The sequence below is a fragment of the Balaenoptera physalus genome, assembly GCF_965194825.1.
Source record: "Balaenoptera physalus genome assembly, chromosome: 2".
NCBI lineage: Eukaryota > Metazoa > Chordata > Mammalia > Artiodactyla > Balaenopteridae > Balaenoptera > Balaenoptera physalus.
The window spans coordinates 67,322,448-67,338,279 of record NC_138883.1 but is presented as its reverse complement, the minus strand read 5'-3'; the positions used below and the strand labels follow the sequence as shown (position 1 = coordinate 67,338,279).

General features: G+C 36.3%; 2 protein-coding genes across 10 annotated transcripts in view; one reads left to right on the top strand and one right to left on the bottom strand.

Annotated features, from left to right (window-relative positions):
* Nucleotides 1-11,031, top strand: part of AP4S1 (adaptor related protein complex 4 subunit sigma 1) — a 76,044-nt gene extending 65,013 nt beyond the window's left edge. The window contains exon 6 of the mRNA XM_082452291.1: nt 10,904-11,031. The gene's annotated coding sequence lies outside the window, so the exon portion shown is untranslated. The remainder of the gene's footprint in view (nt 1-10,903) is intronic.
* HECTD1 (HECT domain E3 ubiquitin protein ligase 1) overlaps nt 1-15,832 on the bottom strand; it is an 89,976-nt gene that overhangs the window by 8,022 nt on the left and 66,122 nt on the right. Inside the window, exons 25-35 of one of the 9 annotated variants that reach the window (XM_082451967.1) lie at nt 14,738-15,574; nt 13,826-14,047; nt 10,027-10,160; nt 9,032-9,154; nt 6,596-6,752; nt 3,491-3,713; nt 2,291-2,345; nt 1,876-2,058; nt 1,270-1,477; nt 1,100-1,185; nt 814-941 (exon numbers count right to left, since the gene is read on the bottom strand). In XM_082451967.1, coding sequence (XP_082308093.1) covers nt 814-941; nt 1,100-1,185; nt 1,270-1,477; nt 1,876-2,058; nt 2,291-2,345; nt 3,491-3,713; nt 6,596-6,752; nt 9,032-9,154; nt 10,027-10,160; nt 13,826-14,047; nt 14,738-15,574 — 2,356 coding nt within the window. The remainder of the gene's footprint in view (nt 1-813; nt 942-1,099; nt 1,186-1,269; nt 1,478-1,875; nt 2,059-2,290; nt 2,346-3,490; nt 3,714-6,595; nt 6,753-9,031; nt 9,155-10,026; nt 10,161-13,825; nt 14,048-14,737; nt 15,575-15,832) is intronic. The other 8 variants (XM_082451968.1, XM_082451969.1, XM_082451970.1 and 5 more) reach the window with 8 other exon arrangements.

The window sequence follows — 15,832 nt, the reverse complement described above, 5'->3', positions numbered from 1 at the left end:
TCATAACCAATGCCATTAATCACAGCGGGCCTATAGTGCTATGTGTGCAAATGCTTGGTAAATGATATGAAATGGTACATACAACAATGTATAACTTAGGGCAACAGGCAGCTCCATTTAAATTATAACTTTTCTACATCTACTTTGAAAGTACTCTGGGTATTCAATCACTCAACAAGTATTTACCGAGCACCTACAATGTGCTTATACACTGCAGCTAGAGCAGTGAACAAAATTGCCAGAAATTCCTGCCCTCATGAAACTTTCATCTAGTGAAGGAGACAGAAAAACAAAAAGAAGTAAAATGGTATGTTAGATGGTAGTAAGAGAAAAATAAGGGCCAGAAGATATATTTTTAATGTTATCAAAGCTATTTGCAAGCATTAAATTTTGTATTCCTGGGAATTTCAGCAACTAATAATTTATGTAAGCCACTTAAATACTGTACAATAAATGCTAGCTAATGGGAAACACAGTACTTCAATCCACACTGCTTCAAGAGAGCTTATATCCAACTGGAAATCAAAAAATGTTTAAATGTTGACAACTCTTTTTTTTTTTTTTTGGCCATACCTCACAGCTTGCGGGATCTTCGTTCCCCCACCAGGAATTGAACCTATGCCCTTGGCAATGAGAGTGTGGGGTCTAAACCACTGGACCACCAGGGAATTCCCAAATGTCGACAACTCTTTACGAGAAAACAATATATTCCCTTCATCAATCTTGATATAAAGTATATACGTACATTTTGAGCTTATATAAAACATTTAAAAACACATTTATTCTAAAAATGTAAAACGATACACCTCCTACCTTGATGCACCAAATGCTGTACATGTGAAATACAGCTGTCTAGTTTCAAATGGTATTAGAAAAGGACACTTGCTGGTTAATTGTTCACACCAGTCTGGCAGAGCTCCACTTGCCAATGCCAATGGTTCCTGAAAATTAACAAATAACAATGTCTTAAAGCAATTATGAAAAAAGACAAAAAGGAGTCAATTCTTAACAGGAGAGATGGCGTGAGGTAGAAAAGGAAGGAGAGGCAATACATTCAAAGTCCAACAGACTGAAGAGTTCAACTATCTGGTTTTATTACCTCAATCTGCTGTAAAATTTTTGTTGTGATTTTTTTGCTAGTGAATTCATCTGGTGGAAAAGTAAACTGAGGCTGCTCATCACCTTCTGTAAAAGTAATAAAATTAATAAAAATATAAACTGACTTGCTTTTAAAAATGCCACAGAAATGAAACAAGGCTTCTTACAGACCTTCTTGGGATATTCTTGAATAAGGGTCACTTGCAACTATATACAGAATACGCAGAAGCTGAAGGACATCTTCTACTCCACAAGAATTCTGTCCATTGCCTGCTTTGGCCTGAGGTTGTTCTTTTGTCAAATTAAGAATATCACTACTTTGAAGAGTAGAAATGGCCCCCTGGTTTAACCCAGACTTTGTTCCATGCTCACAAAAATCCTAAAGAAACAATTAGGAAAACTAGCCATTAATCATTTTCAAGAAAAGCAATAAATATATCATCCTATTAGTATTAATGTGAAAAGGCTGGAATTCTTCAAAGAATTGCCTTCTTTTAAAATAAAAACCGTATCACCCAAGTCAAAGCTTAACCAAGCTTTGTTCTAAACCAAGAAAATTCTCAAAATATAACCACTAAAAGCCACAGTTAAAACTACGTATTTACATCCAATGCCACAAACCATATTTGAAATTTTAGCATTGGCATATTAACAATGTTAATTCAACTTCTTTTTTTTAGTATGTCCCAATGAACTGCTCTTCCTCAAGAACATTTAAAAAGCTGCAAAGCACAAAGCCATTCCCAATCAAAATAGTGTTTTGATGCCAATATATACCTTATATGCAGCTATGAGCTGAGAACAATTTCTGTTTTTCCTAATACTTTTATTAGTGCCAGTTAATTTCCAGTGGCGCAGGAAAGCAGCATCTGCATTCTTCTGCAGGTAGGTTATCAAGTCATTCTTTGGTAATTCATCAGTGCCAAGATACTGTTCCACATGCTCTATAGACCAACAACCCTACAATAGGAAAAACAAAATGTTGGCCTTTCCTGATTACAAAGTCTATGCTATTTCACATGCATTACATAAGGTAGCTTTAAGATCATGCATTTAACCTAATCTAAAGAATCCCATGTTGCTGATTTCTCCCTTAATTGTTCAATTGAAACACAGCATTAGTTTTTCTTTGCTTTTCTTTTTCTTTTACTAAGTAGACAAGAGCAAGACTCATTTCCTAAAAATAACTTACCATTTTTCCATTTTCCTTTTCTTTGTCAGAATCCTTCATTTCTCTGTACATAATTCTAAATATGAAAATATTATTCAAGTTAATTCATAAATCAAATGATTTGTGGTTATTTCTAATAAGCCTTCAATTCTTTAAAAACATGTATGAATGAGGACATTCATTAGCTATATGCTTACATGGAATACTGAACTCAGGGAGAATTTATAAGAAAACGTATTAATTTGTTAAACATAGGGAATAGCAGAAATCATATTCCTGAAAAAGAGTTATGGTTTATAAACTGAGCATTATTAAGAAGAAAGCATATATCAAACCTAGAACTTTTAAAGATATAAAGTAATATGCCATATCTTGTATTGTAGCTTCCATACATTGTTGTAAAAATAAAATAAGATGTGTTTGCATCTGTGTCTAGACGGAAAGAAGGATAAGAATAACAAGGACCAAGAGGCAGTTGAGATCAAATTTTATATTCCAATAAAAACTGAAGGATGAGAATGCCATGACGACCTTCTGTTCTATCTCAAAAAGACCTAGGTTTTACTTTATTGGACATTATCTAAGATTATCAGTGATGTTAAGAGAACATCAGAAAAATAAGCTAAGAAAAGCGAAGTTACACAGGATGACTATAATTATTTATAATATTAAATTATATTAAATTATTTATATTATTAAATAACAAATAGTATTACACGTAATACTGAGCACCCTCTACATCTCATACAGTGCTGAATCTACATATATTAATCCACTGGTTCCTCACGACCACTCTCGTTTTACAGATTAGAAAACCAGGTACTATAATGTTAAATAAGTTTGCCAAAGGTCATTGATAATTATTTACTGAATGAATAAATGAATGAACAAAGAGAGGCAGGTTTAACTCACAGACCCCAAAGCAAATAACAGAAAATATTTACTACTTCATACACAATCCCAGTCAAAGAGTTCAACAATTATTACGTAAGGAGCTAGTCTAGATTATTTCTAAAGTTCCTCCCAGTTGTAAGCTTTAACCTTTCTCCATCCGTAGTCAGAAATGCTCTTATCTGTTCCTGTAAACCAAGAAAACTAAATCTTTTCTGTTCCTATAATACAAAATATAGAAAATATTTCTTGGCTCATACACTATGAAAATATCTACTTAAAACATTAAGTTAAAATCTCTTACGTGAAAAAAAAAAAAAAAACTCTTACGTGTATGTTGGCTCCCAAATACGCCTAAGTTTATCTGATTTCACATTGCCGTTACACGACAACTGAAGCAATTTCTGCACATAGTAAAAGATGGTTGATCTGAAATTAGTGAGTGGTAATTCAACTTCACGAGTTGTTCCAAGACCTGTTACTTTCAAAGTGAGGGCTAATCGAGGTGACGGAGTACATTCAACTTCTTCCAAGAGCTCTGAATGAGGTGTTCCTAAAAATATGGAAGATATGAAAAACAATTACACTAAAATAAGCAGTCCAGAAAGAGCACTGCAGCAACAGACAGGTTACATGAAATCTAAACGTTTCTGCCATATATCAGCTAAAGATGTCAGCTACTTAAGATTCTCCTGGGGACTTCCCTGGTGGCAGAGTGGTTAAGAATCTGCCTGCCAATGCAGGGGACACGGGTTCGAGCACTGGTCCCTGGTCAGGGAAGATACCACGTGCTGTGGAGCAACTAAGCCCGTGCGCCACAACTGCTGAGCCTGAGCTCTAGAGCCTGCAAGCCACAACTACTGAAGCCCACGTGCCTAGAGCCCATGCTCCGCAACAAGAGAAGCCACCACAACTAGAAGCCCGCGCACCGCGCCCCGGCTCAACTAGAGAAAGCCCCCGCGCAACAACGAAGACCCAGTGCATCAATCAATCAATCAATCAATCAATCAATCAATTAATTTAAAAAAAACCTATAGCTAGTGTCAATCTTATAAAAAAAAAAAAAAAGATTCTCCTGGCCTCAATATTTTTGTTTTTTTAAAATGGGAAGAATACAATTAGGTTAAAGACAGTGTACTAGAGAAGAATTTATACATATGATACGAATCTCTAGTTTTTATTAGGATATACATGATAATTGTATATTTCAGAACATTTTATTTTTATGAATGAGAAAACTAAAATTATTAATACTACTACATACAGAGAAAACCACATACTCAGTTAAAGACCTATCAACCTTTTGCTTACATTGAATGAGTTTGTTACAAGGTAAACACACACACACACAAATACAATTAGTTTCATATGTATTTAGTGATGCACTCTTTTTTTTAATCTCAGGAATCTTTTCCTCATATCATGATACAGTTTTATGAAGTATTGTTTTATACACTGCATGACATCCCATTGTACTTTAACAGAACCATATCTGTTATCAGACATAATGAAGGTCATTTCCAATTTTTAAAAAATACTTCTGTAGTCATCTGAGTGCAGAGCTAATACTTCTATAGTACCAATCTGTAGTAGTAAAAATATGAAATACATTGCTAAAGAACTCTATCGAAAACCTGTACCTATTTATACTCCCTAGAATAGGTTTTCCTTTTTGAAGGGACCTTGGAACATCTTGATTCATACTCATTCTCACCATCATCCTACATCATATACCTCACATTATACTATAAACTGCACTTACGTTCATATTTAACATAGGTATCTTTTTATCAAGTAAAAAGTACATTCCACAGTAACATTTAAGTCTTCTTGAAGGATAATATACTGATTACCATAGCTGACATTTATTGAGACACACATCAGGTACCATGCTAGACACTTTACATATCTCACCTCATTTAAACCTTTTAACTACCTTGTCAAACAAGGACTTTATTTTCCCCATATAAGAGATAAGGAAAGCCAGGCTTACACAGATTAGGGGATTTGCCCAGTGTATTAGCTTCCTATTGCTGCTATAACAAATTACCACAACTGAGTGGTTTAAAACAACACAAATGTATTATCTTGTAATTCTAGAGGCCAGAAATCTAAAATGGGTTGGGCAAGGCTTTGTTCCTTTTGGAGGCTCTAGGGAAGAATCCATTTCCTTGCGTTTTCTAGCATCCAGAGTCCTCCCATGTTCCTTGACTCATGGCCCCTCATCACTGTGATTGCTGCTTCCTGTTGTCAAATCTCCTCTGACTCTGACCCTCCTGTTTCTCTCCTATGAGGGCACTGGTGATTACACTGGGCTCACCCAGAAAAACAGGATAATTTCTCCATCTCAAGATTTTTAATCACATCTACGAAGTCTCTTTTCTCATGTTAAGGTGATATATTCACAGATTCTAGAGGTTAGGACCTACATATCTTTGGGAGGGGGCCATTAGTGTGCCTACCACACCCAAAATAGAGTTGTAAGAGATGGAGCTGGCACTCAGGCTGACTGACTCTGGAGGCCATAACTAAAACCACTACATAGCTTTTCAAAGTAAAAGCTGCATGGGAGTAATGCTTAGCAATTTTGATCCAGTAGAAAACAGAATACAAATTATCTACCTTTAAATGAGTCCTTGCTTTAAAATTTATACAAATGTAAAACACGGTGTGTTTTTAAAATACTATAATTTTATAGCCAAGACATGGAAGCAACCTAAATGTCTATGGACAGATGAATGGATAAAGATGTGGTGTGTATATATACACAACAGAATACTACTCAGCCATAAAAAAGAATGAAATAATGCCATTTGCACCAACATGGACAGACCTAGAGATTATCATACTAAGTGAAGTAAGTCTGACAGAGAAAGACAAATACTGTATGATATCAGTTATAATGCAGAATCTAAAATGTGATACAAATGAACTTATTTATGAAACAGAAACAGACTCACAAATACAGAAAACAAACTTATGGTTACCCAAGAGGAAAGGTGGTGGGGGAGGGATAAATTAGGAGTTTGGGATTAGCAGATACAAACTACTACATATAAAATATATAAACAACAAGGTCCACTGTATAGCACAGGGAACTATATTCAATATCCTGTAATAAACCGTAACGGAAAGAATATGGAAAAGAATACATACATGTATAACTGGATCCCTGTGCTGTAAACCAGAAACTAACACAACATTGTAAATCAACTACACTTCAATAAAAAATAAAATAAAATAAAATACTGTAATTTGCTCCTTTTTAAAAAATCTGTATTTTTTTTAAGGATGCATGGCTGATATATAGTTTCTCCTGAAACCTTTTTCTTATAACCTGCATATACAAGTAGTACCTTACTTTTTTAAACTATACAGTACCACTTTATTTGGTACCTATTAAAATTAAACCACAAAAACTAAAATATAGTATACCTGGGGGTGGAATTTCTAGATCAGTTGTCTGCTGGACATTAGTACGACCTGGTCTAGGATCAAAAGCAGGAACCAAAGCTGAAAACTGCCGCTTTAGTACATAATCATCATCCCATGTTCTCCGGCGTCCCCCTTTAGTTTCATACTCTTCTTCTTCCTATTAAAATAAAATTCCACGTACAAACATTAAAAGGTAAAACTCTTCATTACTGCTAAAGTGATATGCTATCTATAAAATAAGGTATATGTCAAATACTTCTCTCTAAAGGTATTACATGTCCTTATTCAACCATATTTCTTAAGCACAATATGAGCCAAACATGTAGATACATAAATTTCTTAATGATTTACGTTTATAAAAAGTAAGCCGCTGTATGGTTAAAATTTCAAGAGTCACACATCTGGTAATAAAGCTAAATGAAAAGTCAAAAAAAGATAAGTAGCTTTAGTGATGGGTACACAAATTTACACGTGATAAAATGACAAAGAACCATACACACACACTGGACCAATGCCAGCTTCCTGGTTTTGATACTGTACTCTAATTATGTAAGATGTAACCACTGGAAGAAACTGAACAAAGGGCACACAGGACCCTTGGATCTTTGCAACTTCCTGTGAACGTATAATTATTTTTAAATAGGCTGTTTTTTAAAAAAAAGTGTAAACTGTATTACATACTGAATTACATACAAAACAGATACGGTGCTTGGAAGTTGCTTTAAATTACTATGGGGCAAATAGTTCAAACAAGTTCGACAAAGTGTTGATCTGTCAAATGATGGGTTCTTGGGGATTCATTGCACTATTCTTTCTACTTCTAGCATGTTTGAAAAATTCCATAATAAAAGTTTTTTTAAGGAACATTTTCTCCTCTCCTTCACTTTTTGTATCAACAAAAAAGAGATTAATGAATTGTAAATACTGTAAATGTCTGATGTAATAATTTTTAAATAATAATTATCTATATACTTCAATGTACACATATAGACCCCTCATATTTTGAACACTTAATTGAAATTAACCTTTATAACAAATCAAACTGACATTTGACAGCTCTGGAACCAGAATGTCTGGGTTTTTATCCTGGATCCAAAACTTCTATGTGTGAGCTTTAGTAATCATGAGGCAGGAGATACATGGGCTTCAGGCTGGACACTTACAACCAGCCTCCTGTTTGCACTTCCTGAGACAGGAGACAGGTGGGCTTCAAGGCTGGATATTTAAAACCAGCCTCCTGTTTGTAATTCAAAACAGAAATAACAACAGAAACAGGGTAAATATCCAAGCTTTGTCTCCTGAGGACACTCTAAGATAACAGTCCCTGCCGGGACAGAGAGGGTCTAATCCCTGTTTGAGTAAAGATCAAGAGGTCACATATTTCCCATCCTTGGGGCGAGGGAGACACTGCACATGCGCAGAAACGTTCCTTGGGGGTCAAAAAGGAGGAGGCACCACCCCATAATATGCGATGCCAAGGCCCCCCATAGGTCTCTGGGCTGGAATCCATCTTGGAAAAAAGTAGCGCAGGCATGTTGGAGAGGGCCCTAGGGCAGGTCAGGTGTGGAAACAGAAACCAGGTAATTGGCTAAGGATAAACAAAGACCTGGAAGAACTGCCCTATATAAATGACTTAACCGCCTCTTCACTATGCTCCTCATTAGGGGGGACGCCCACACCCTTCCTCTCCAGGTGTGCATCTCTGCCTTGCTTCTGTCTTAATTAAACAAACTGTTTCTCTGTGTTCTCTCCCACTTGTCGTGCTGTGTCTCTAATAATAAACTTTGTACCTGTTTTTACAGTTTCGGCCTCCTTAAGAAATGCATTTTTCAACGGGGCCAAGAGCCGGGGAAAATTTGCTTCTAGCTTCTAGTCCCTGCTGGTCTGGTGGCCAGGATTCCTGGTTTTCATCCAGGCTACCCAGGTTCAATTCCTGGGCAAGGAACTAAGACCTTGCTTCAAGCCACGGCTCACTGCTGTCTCTCCAAGGTCAATCACTTCACCTGAAAATTGGGACTAATAATCACCTCAAAGGGTTGTTGAAAGGACCGAATTAGTTACTATACATAAACAGTGCCTAGCACGTAATTAATGATAAATGTTAGTTAATAGACTAATACTTCTATTACTCTACTATGAAAACTTAGAAAATAGCTATTAACCATTTTAGTATATGTTTACTGCCACCCAAAGGCCAAGATGAGCAGGTTTCAAGTAAGAAACTACTGCATGCGCTATGTATGGTAGAACAGTCATGGACTCCATCTGGAATATGGGACCCAAGCAGTTGGGCAAGTCTCTTTTTGTTAACTCCATTTAGCTGCTTCCTGCCCTCACCCTGCCCCTGCTGTGTATTTTTCTAGGCATTTTAGTTGGTGCTTTACTGTGAAAAGGGAAAAAAATACACTGTAGAGAAGGTAAACATGAAGATATTACCTGCTCCCCAATAGGTCGGCTCCCCGCTCCAGCTGGGACCTGTGGTAGCTGAGAGGTGACAGCATGGTGTGTTACATCAGAGCGGGAGCCAGCTCGACGCTGCAGGGATGGACGTCTCAGAATCTGATACAGAAAATGTAAAGAGACATGTCTAATTATCTGACCCATATATATCCCTATTCAGCCTTGACCTGAACTATAAACCTATATTACCAAAACTGTCATTAGAAAACTTCATATTCATTAGCCATGTACAGAAAAGTTACAAAGTGAATGTTTTAAATTCATCATGCATCATATACTAACCTTCACAAGAAATGTGCTAATATTCTATATGTTTTCTAAGCAAGATATACTAAAAGCATTTTTTGGAGTTCTCCACCCCACTATAACTCAACTTATGAAAAAACATGTTTTAATCTAGAAACATTTTATAAAGGGAAATAAAAATTATACAAGAAGTTAAAATAAAAGGCATTTTCAGGCAACAGTTCAATTTGAAGACAATCATAGTTATCAAACACTAAAAGTTCTGGATCATACTGCCTAAGCTTGGGTCCTACTTTTCTACTTAACTCTAAATAATAAGGGCAAATTATGTTTTCTATGTCTCTGTCTCATAGGTCTGTGTAAGGACTGATGAGATAACATGCAGATACTGCTTACAAAACAATAGGTACCAAAAATTTCTAAGTATAACTGTTGTGGAAGAACCATGAAAATTATATTCTTTAGGATTAGTGCAGTTCTTCACGCTTTAAAACCTGTGAAAACATCAGATGTGACATTGTAGTGTTTTTCAACTATAACCAATTTATTTTCTTTCAAAAAATGTCATAAATGCTCAGATTAAAAGTGCTTTTCTTAAGTAACCACACTTTTCATACTGGTGCCATATCGCTTGCTTCAAAGTTTAACCAGGACTTTGCTTTTCCCCTCTTCATTTCAATTATTAACACCCTGTCTTAGTTGAGAGAATGGGGGACTCTCTCTACCATAACCTCCTCGTATTCTTGGTCCTCCTGATTGTCATCTTCATTTTCATCATCTTCCTCATCTGGCTCCGGCAAGTCCTCATCATCATCTAGCTCAGCTAGCAGAGTACTGGCGCGGCAGCTATCAAGGAAATCTAGAAAACAAAACCAAGGATCTTCCTCTTAACAGAATTAACAAAGCATAACAAAGTAACTTTGCATATTGATTTTATAATACAAAGGTAAAATTCCAAAGGGACAAGTATAAAGGCCACATCTAGTACTGCCACTCTTCTACCACCACACATAAAGGATGAGTAACAATGGTAAATAGTCACAAGCATGAAAACAACATGGGATAAAGGATGGTCATAAACTAAATCTGTATCTACAAAATCATTTTTAAAAAGGTCAACAATATGGGGTATGTTAAAAAATAAAAACAATCCTATCATTATTCTCTGCACAAGTCACAGGAAACATAAAACGGTGGAAAGAGAACACTGGACTCATTCGCTCTGTCAACAATTATCTGTTGAGTACCTACTAGGTGCCAAGAATTCCGTTAGCCACCAGGTATATGCAGTTGTAAACAAAATAGACATGGTCTGAGCCCCCATGGAGCTTACAGGGCAGAGAGGCATTTAAAAGTAAACAAATGAATACATAAATATAAACTGTGAAAGATCTTACGAGGGACAAGAACAGAATTAAATCGATCAGAGAGACCTGAGTTTATCTATGTGACTGGGGAGATTACTTAATGATAATGACTACTTAAAGATAATGCCTATTTACTATGGAATAATGTTAGGTACCATCTTTCATATTATGCAAATTATCTAGCACATAAAAAAGTTCAATAAACTTGAATCCCTTTTGTCTCCCTCCTTCTTAGGATCTCTTCCCTTCACCCTTCAGTAAAGATAAGGTCAAATTTACATTGCCCCACATAATGAAGATGCTGAGAAGCTGTTCCCCACAGGAACTGAAAACAAAAGGAGGAATAATGGGTCTAAAACAAGGTAAGTTTTTACTGGATCTGGAATTTAAAAAACTTCTATGGATAAGAAGACAGTATAGTAGTATATACTCTATATTCCAAAAGCACATCCAGAAAACAATTTATAATTATTTAGTAGAAACTTGCATTTGCAAATTTCTGAACCAAATATAATGTTTTAAGTCTAATAATTATATAGGACTAAAAATTCAATGCCTTTGACTGTGACTTGCCATTGCTTGTAAGACATATTCTGATTTCAGAATATTCACAGCTAAATTGGCAACATTTTTTCCTTAGTGACATAAGATAATCTTATAATTAATGGCATCTTAAATTTGATGAAATATATTACCCCTAACATACGTAAAGTGCCATCCTGCAATTTAGGTAGTGGTTCTCATGAACATGATGTGGTAGTATACAAAATAAATCAATTCCACTTTTTGGTTTATTTTTAAAGGAAAAAAAATATATATGTATATATAAATTCCACCTCCTATATGTTACAATTCACTGAAGTCAGAGGTTTGTTTAACTCATCTTCCCTTTTTTTATCAGAATATAAGAATATTATATATACATATATTTTCAAAAAGCTCCTTATTTTATACATTTGACCATATTACAGAATCAAATCATGTCCCTCAAAGTTTGCACATATAGAAATTATTTTATAAGGCAGATGTTACTCTGATCCTTCATATAGCAGCACTCTCAAAGAGTCCTCCAGTTTTAGAAACGTAGAAAAGGAAATTTTAATCACTAAAGAATAATTTTTAAAAGGCAACCAGTAGCCCTAACTCTTCAATATTCTTTCCCACTAGCATACCCACAACTTTCTTAACCTTCACATGATTTAGAACTAAAGCTTAAAGTTAACATATTAACAGGGAGAAGCAGAAAGCCTCCATGAGAAAAACCAAAGTAGAAAAGTTTATTCAGTGAATATACAATACTTTGGTGTAACAATCATCATCATTTTGCTATATACATATTTAATAGCTAAAGTAGAAACAGAAATGTAATGCTTTTCCTAAAACCATAGGACATCAGATGCAATTCTTGGCTTTAGAAACTCATCGAACAATATGAAAATATTTCACAATGTACTGAGTGAAAAGAGCTGTCTGCAAAGGATAGAATCCCTTTTTGTTTAAAAAAACAAAAACCAAAAGTATATATCAAATGATATGTATTAAATGACAACAGTGGTTGTCTCTGGAAGGTACGAACTAGATGATTTTATCTGCTTCTATATTTCCTTTCTATAAAAAGTTTTACTTTTCTAGTAAGATAAAATAAGGTGATCAGAAACATATTTTAATTGAATCAGATGGTTTTATCACTGACTACATACCATGGAAGCTATAATAATGTAACTATAAAACCCCCTAAGCAAAAATTAATTCATCTGAAAAAAATTCAAATGTTACCTAAATAAAGAATAATTGCCAAAAGACTTTGGTAATAGTTGTGATATTGTGATTTACAATAAAATAAATTTGGTCTTCGCCTCTGTTCTAGGCACTGAGTTCCTAAAACTCTTGGAATTTCCTAAGAGATAAGAGCAATAGAGGTGTCTTTTGTTATTCATAACCAGAGTTGTTTTAATGAGACTTTTAAAAAGCCCTTAGGTAATCTAAGGAAGGAGCTGGTTGTTAGTGGAACCAACCACAAGTAGAGGGTTGGAACTTTCATCCCACCCCTTAGACCTCTGAGCAGAGGAGCTGGAGAATGAGTCACCAATGGCCAATAATTTAGTTAATGGTGCCTAAATCATGAAGCCTCCAAAAAAAATCCCAAAAGGCTGGGGTTCAGAAAGCTTCCAGGTTGGTGGACATGAACACACCGACAGGCCAGGAGGGTCCCTAAACTCCATGGGGACAGAAGTTCCTGTGCTTGGGACCCGTCCAGACTTCACCCTATGCATCTCTTCCACCTGGCTGTTCTGAGTTATATATCTTTTTTTTTTTTTTTGGCCGAACCACGCGGCTTGTGGGATCTTCATTCCCCGACCAGGGATCGAACCCCGGGCCTCAGCAGTGGAAGCACGGAGTCCTAACCACTGGACCGCCAGGGAATTCCCTATATATCCTTTTTATAATAAACCAGTAACCCAGTAAATAAAATGTTTTCCTGAGTCCTGTGAGCCGCTCTAGCAAATTAATCCAACCCAAGGATGGGATCATGGAAACTTCCAATTTATAGCCAGTCAGTCAGAAGCACAGATGACAGCCTGGACTTGTGATTAGTGTTGTGGAACTAAGACTTTAACCTGTGGGATCTGATACTATCTCCAGGTAGGTAGGTAGTGTCAGAATTGAGTTAAATTTTAAGACATTGAGCTGATGTGAGAAAACTTCACACACATCTGGTGCTAACGACATGCCAGAAGTGAAGCATTCTATGAGTAGAGTATTAAAAGTACAGGAGACACACAGGAGTGTTTTTCCTCTTACATTACAACGTACAGGAACTATCAATTTACAAAGCTTATTAATCTATCACACTTCTTTCTTCTCTGATAAAGGTATCAAATATCTCTGTTATTATGGTTCTTCTAATAAAACTTCACTAGTGACAAAAGGCAAAAAAAGGATGACACACAAAAAGTTCCTAGACGTCTATTTACAATCAGATAATTTCTTAACAGTCCTGCATATCACTGTGAGTTTTTTCATCGTATATGAAGCTGCCATATTTGTAAGAAGAGAGAATTATCCTTTTCTAATCAAAGGTTAAAAATAACCAAGGAGAAAAATGTAATAAAAGCGTCGCTATACAAATATCTAAATATTGTAAACTATAACTTACCATATAAGGAATATTCTGCTTCCTGACCTGTGTCACTCTCACTGGAGGTTGATGTGAGGCTGGTGGTCAAAGTATTACTTAATGACTGACCAACTGATAAAGCTGTTGTTGCTGTAGCTACATTGCTGCTGCTAGTGACACTGGATGTTGACATAGTCACTGTTGATGTAGTACCAGGTGTGGTCAAATTAGGGAAACTCTGAGCACCCATAAGAGGAGAAGCTAAAGATAAAAACGAAGCAAATTAGTACAAAAAGGGAGGATTATATAAACCTTAGAAAAACTACGCTGTATATTTAGGAAGAAGAATGAGGTCATGAAACACCAATTATTAAAAGGCTGAAAAGCAATAACTTTGGGAACCCAACTGAAATCCAACTAAAAATTCTTATTTTTATAGCATTATTATTGTTCAAAATGTTAAGCCTAGCTTTTTAAATAAGAGAAACAGGCAATGAAATAACTCCCAATGTCATTTTCCAAGGGAATTACTCTGACCCGTTGGTAGCTTTAATTAGAATTAAAAACTTTCAGAAGCTAATATCAATTCAGGACCTAAGTAAAAGCTATGCCAGTATTACGCTCTGGTTTCAATTGACTTTGATGATATTTAATAGTCATCTATTTCCTCTTGCAACTGTACTTAACAATTTATCACAGAGGAGTGAAAAACAGAAGTGTGTTATTATTTAGAATAAGAGGTTCTTTATCACACCTGATCAGAATTCTTAAAATATCACAGTTCTATAGAACTTAACCTCATATTCCTGAAGTGCTAAATTTGACACAGTTGTATCTCACATGGTTAATGATCTAGTTAAAGACTGAAGCCAGAATCCACTTGAACAGACCCTACTTTGCACCCCTCAGAGTGGAAAAAGCATTGGGTTCCATAAGGAAAAGCTCACTTACTTGCTGTGCTCATCACATTCCTCCCCAAAGTATTAGTGTTGTTATCACTGCTGCTTCGGCTTAGATTCATGTTGTTCGTGGCATTAGTCCGTGCTATGTTTGCCACTCTCCTTACAAAACTCTCCAAGCTAGATGTTTCTCTTGAGGACAGGTTAGGAACACTTGCACTAGAGCTCATAGGGGCCCCAGCAGCTAACAAAGAACTCACTGACAGTCTGTTACTTGCTGAAGAGCTAAGGGGCCGTTGTGAAGCTGCTTCTTTATTAGTTAACTCAGATACTGAACTAACATCAGGAGAACTAACACTAACAATTCCCATGGATATTGCACTAGACTCCCCAGGAGCACGAACAGAACTATCAGGGCCTAACTTTCTTTCAGCATTTTCACTTCCCATTTCCGTTGTTAAGGTGCTGGTACTTGCACTGGAAGATGACCCTACTTCTGTTTGAGGGACGTTTTCAGCAGATGAAAGAACAACAATTGGTTCATGGACATCAGCTCCTGAAACTATACTGTGTTCCATTACAATTTCTGATCTCCGTTCCGTTTTGGTCGAACCCAAGCTGATGTCGCTGCTACTGGCCACGCTACACACAGAACTGCTGCTTCCTTTTCTACTTGAGGAGCCTGCAGCAGCAGATGTCTTGTCTGGACAGTTGTTTTTCACCAAGCTGCTCCATGATTGCGTTGTGCCTGAAACAGTGGATGAAACAGGTTTGGGTGATGCCACTGTATCAGGGTCGTACCCTGGTGCAAGCTTGAGGTCAAATTTTCCTTCTGCGCCCATACGGTAAGAGTTTGAGCCACCAGCATCCCAGGTGACATCAATCCAGCCTGGAAAGGGACAGGAGTTTGTAAGACCCAGCAGAAAGCAGATAGGAGCGTGTCAGACAGTAGCTCCACAATATGGGATCAGCTTTTCATCAGTGCTGCACTTCTCTGAATTTCTAGTCATCTAAGGTCTGCTAACTAAAATTAAATCCTTCCTTCTACTTCTCTTATTTCTGAACTGTTTTTTCTGGTGATACTTAATGTAAGGGTCATGTTTACATCTATTGGGGTATCTTTTAAGGGGAAGAACTGTTAAAAATT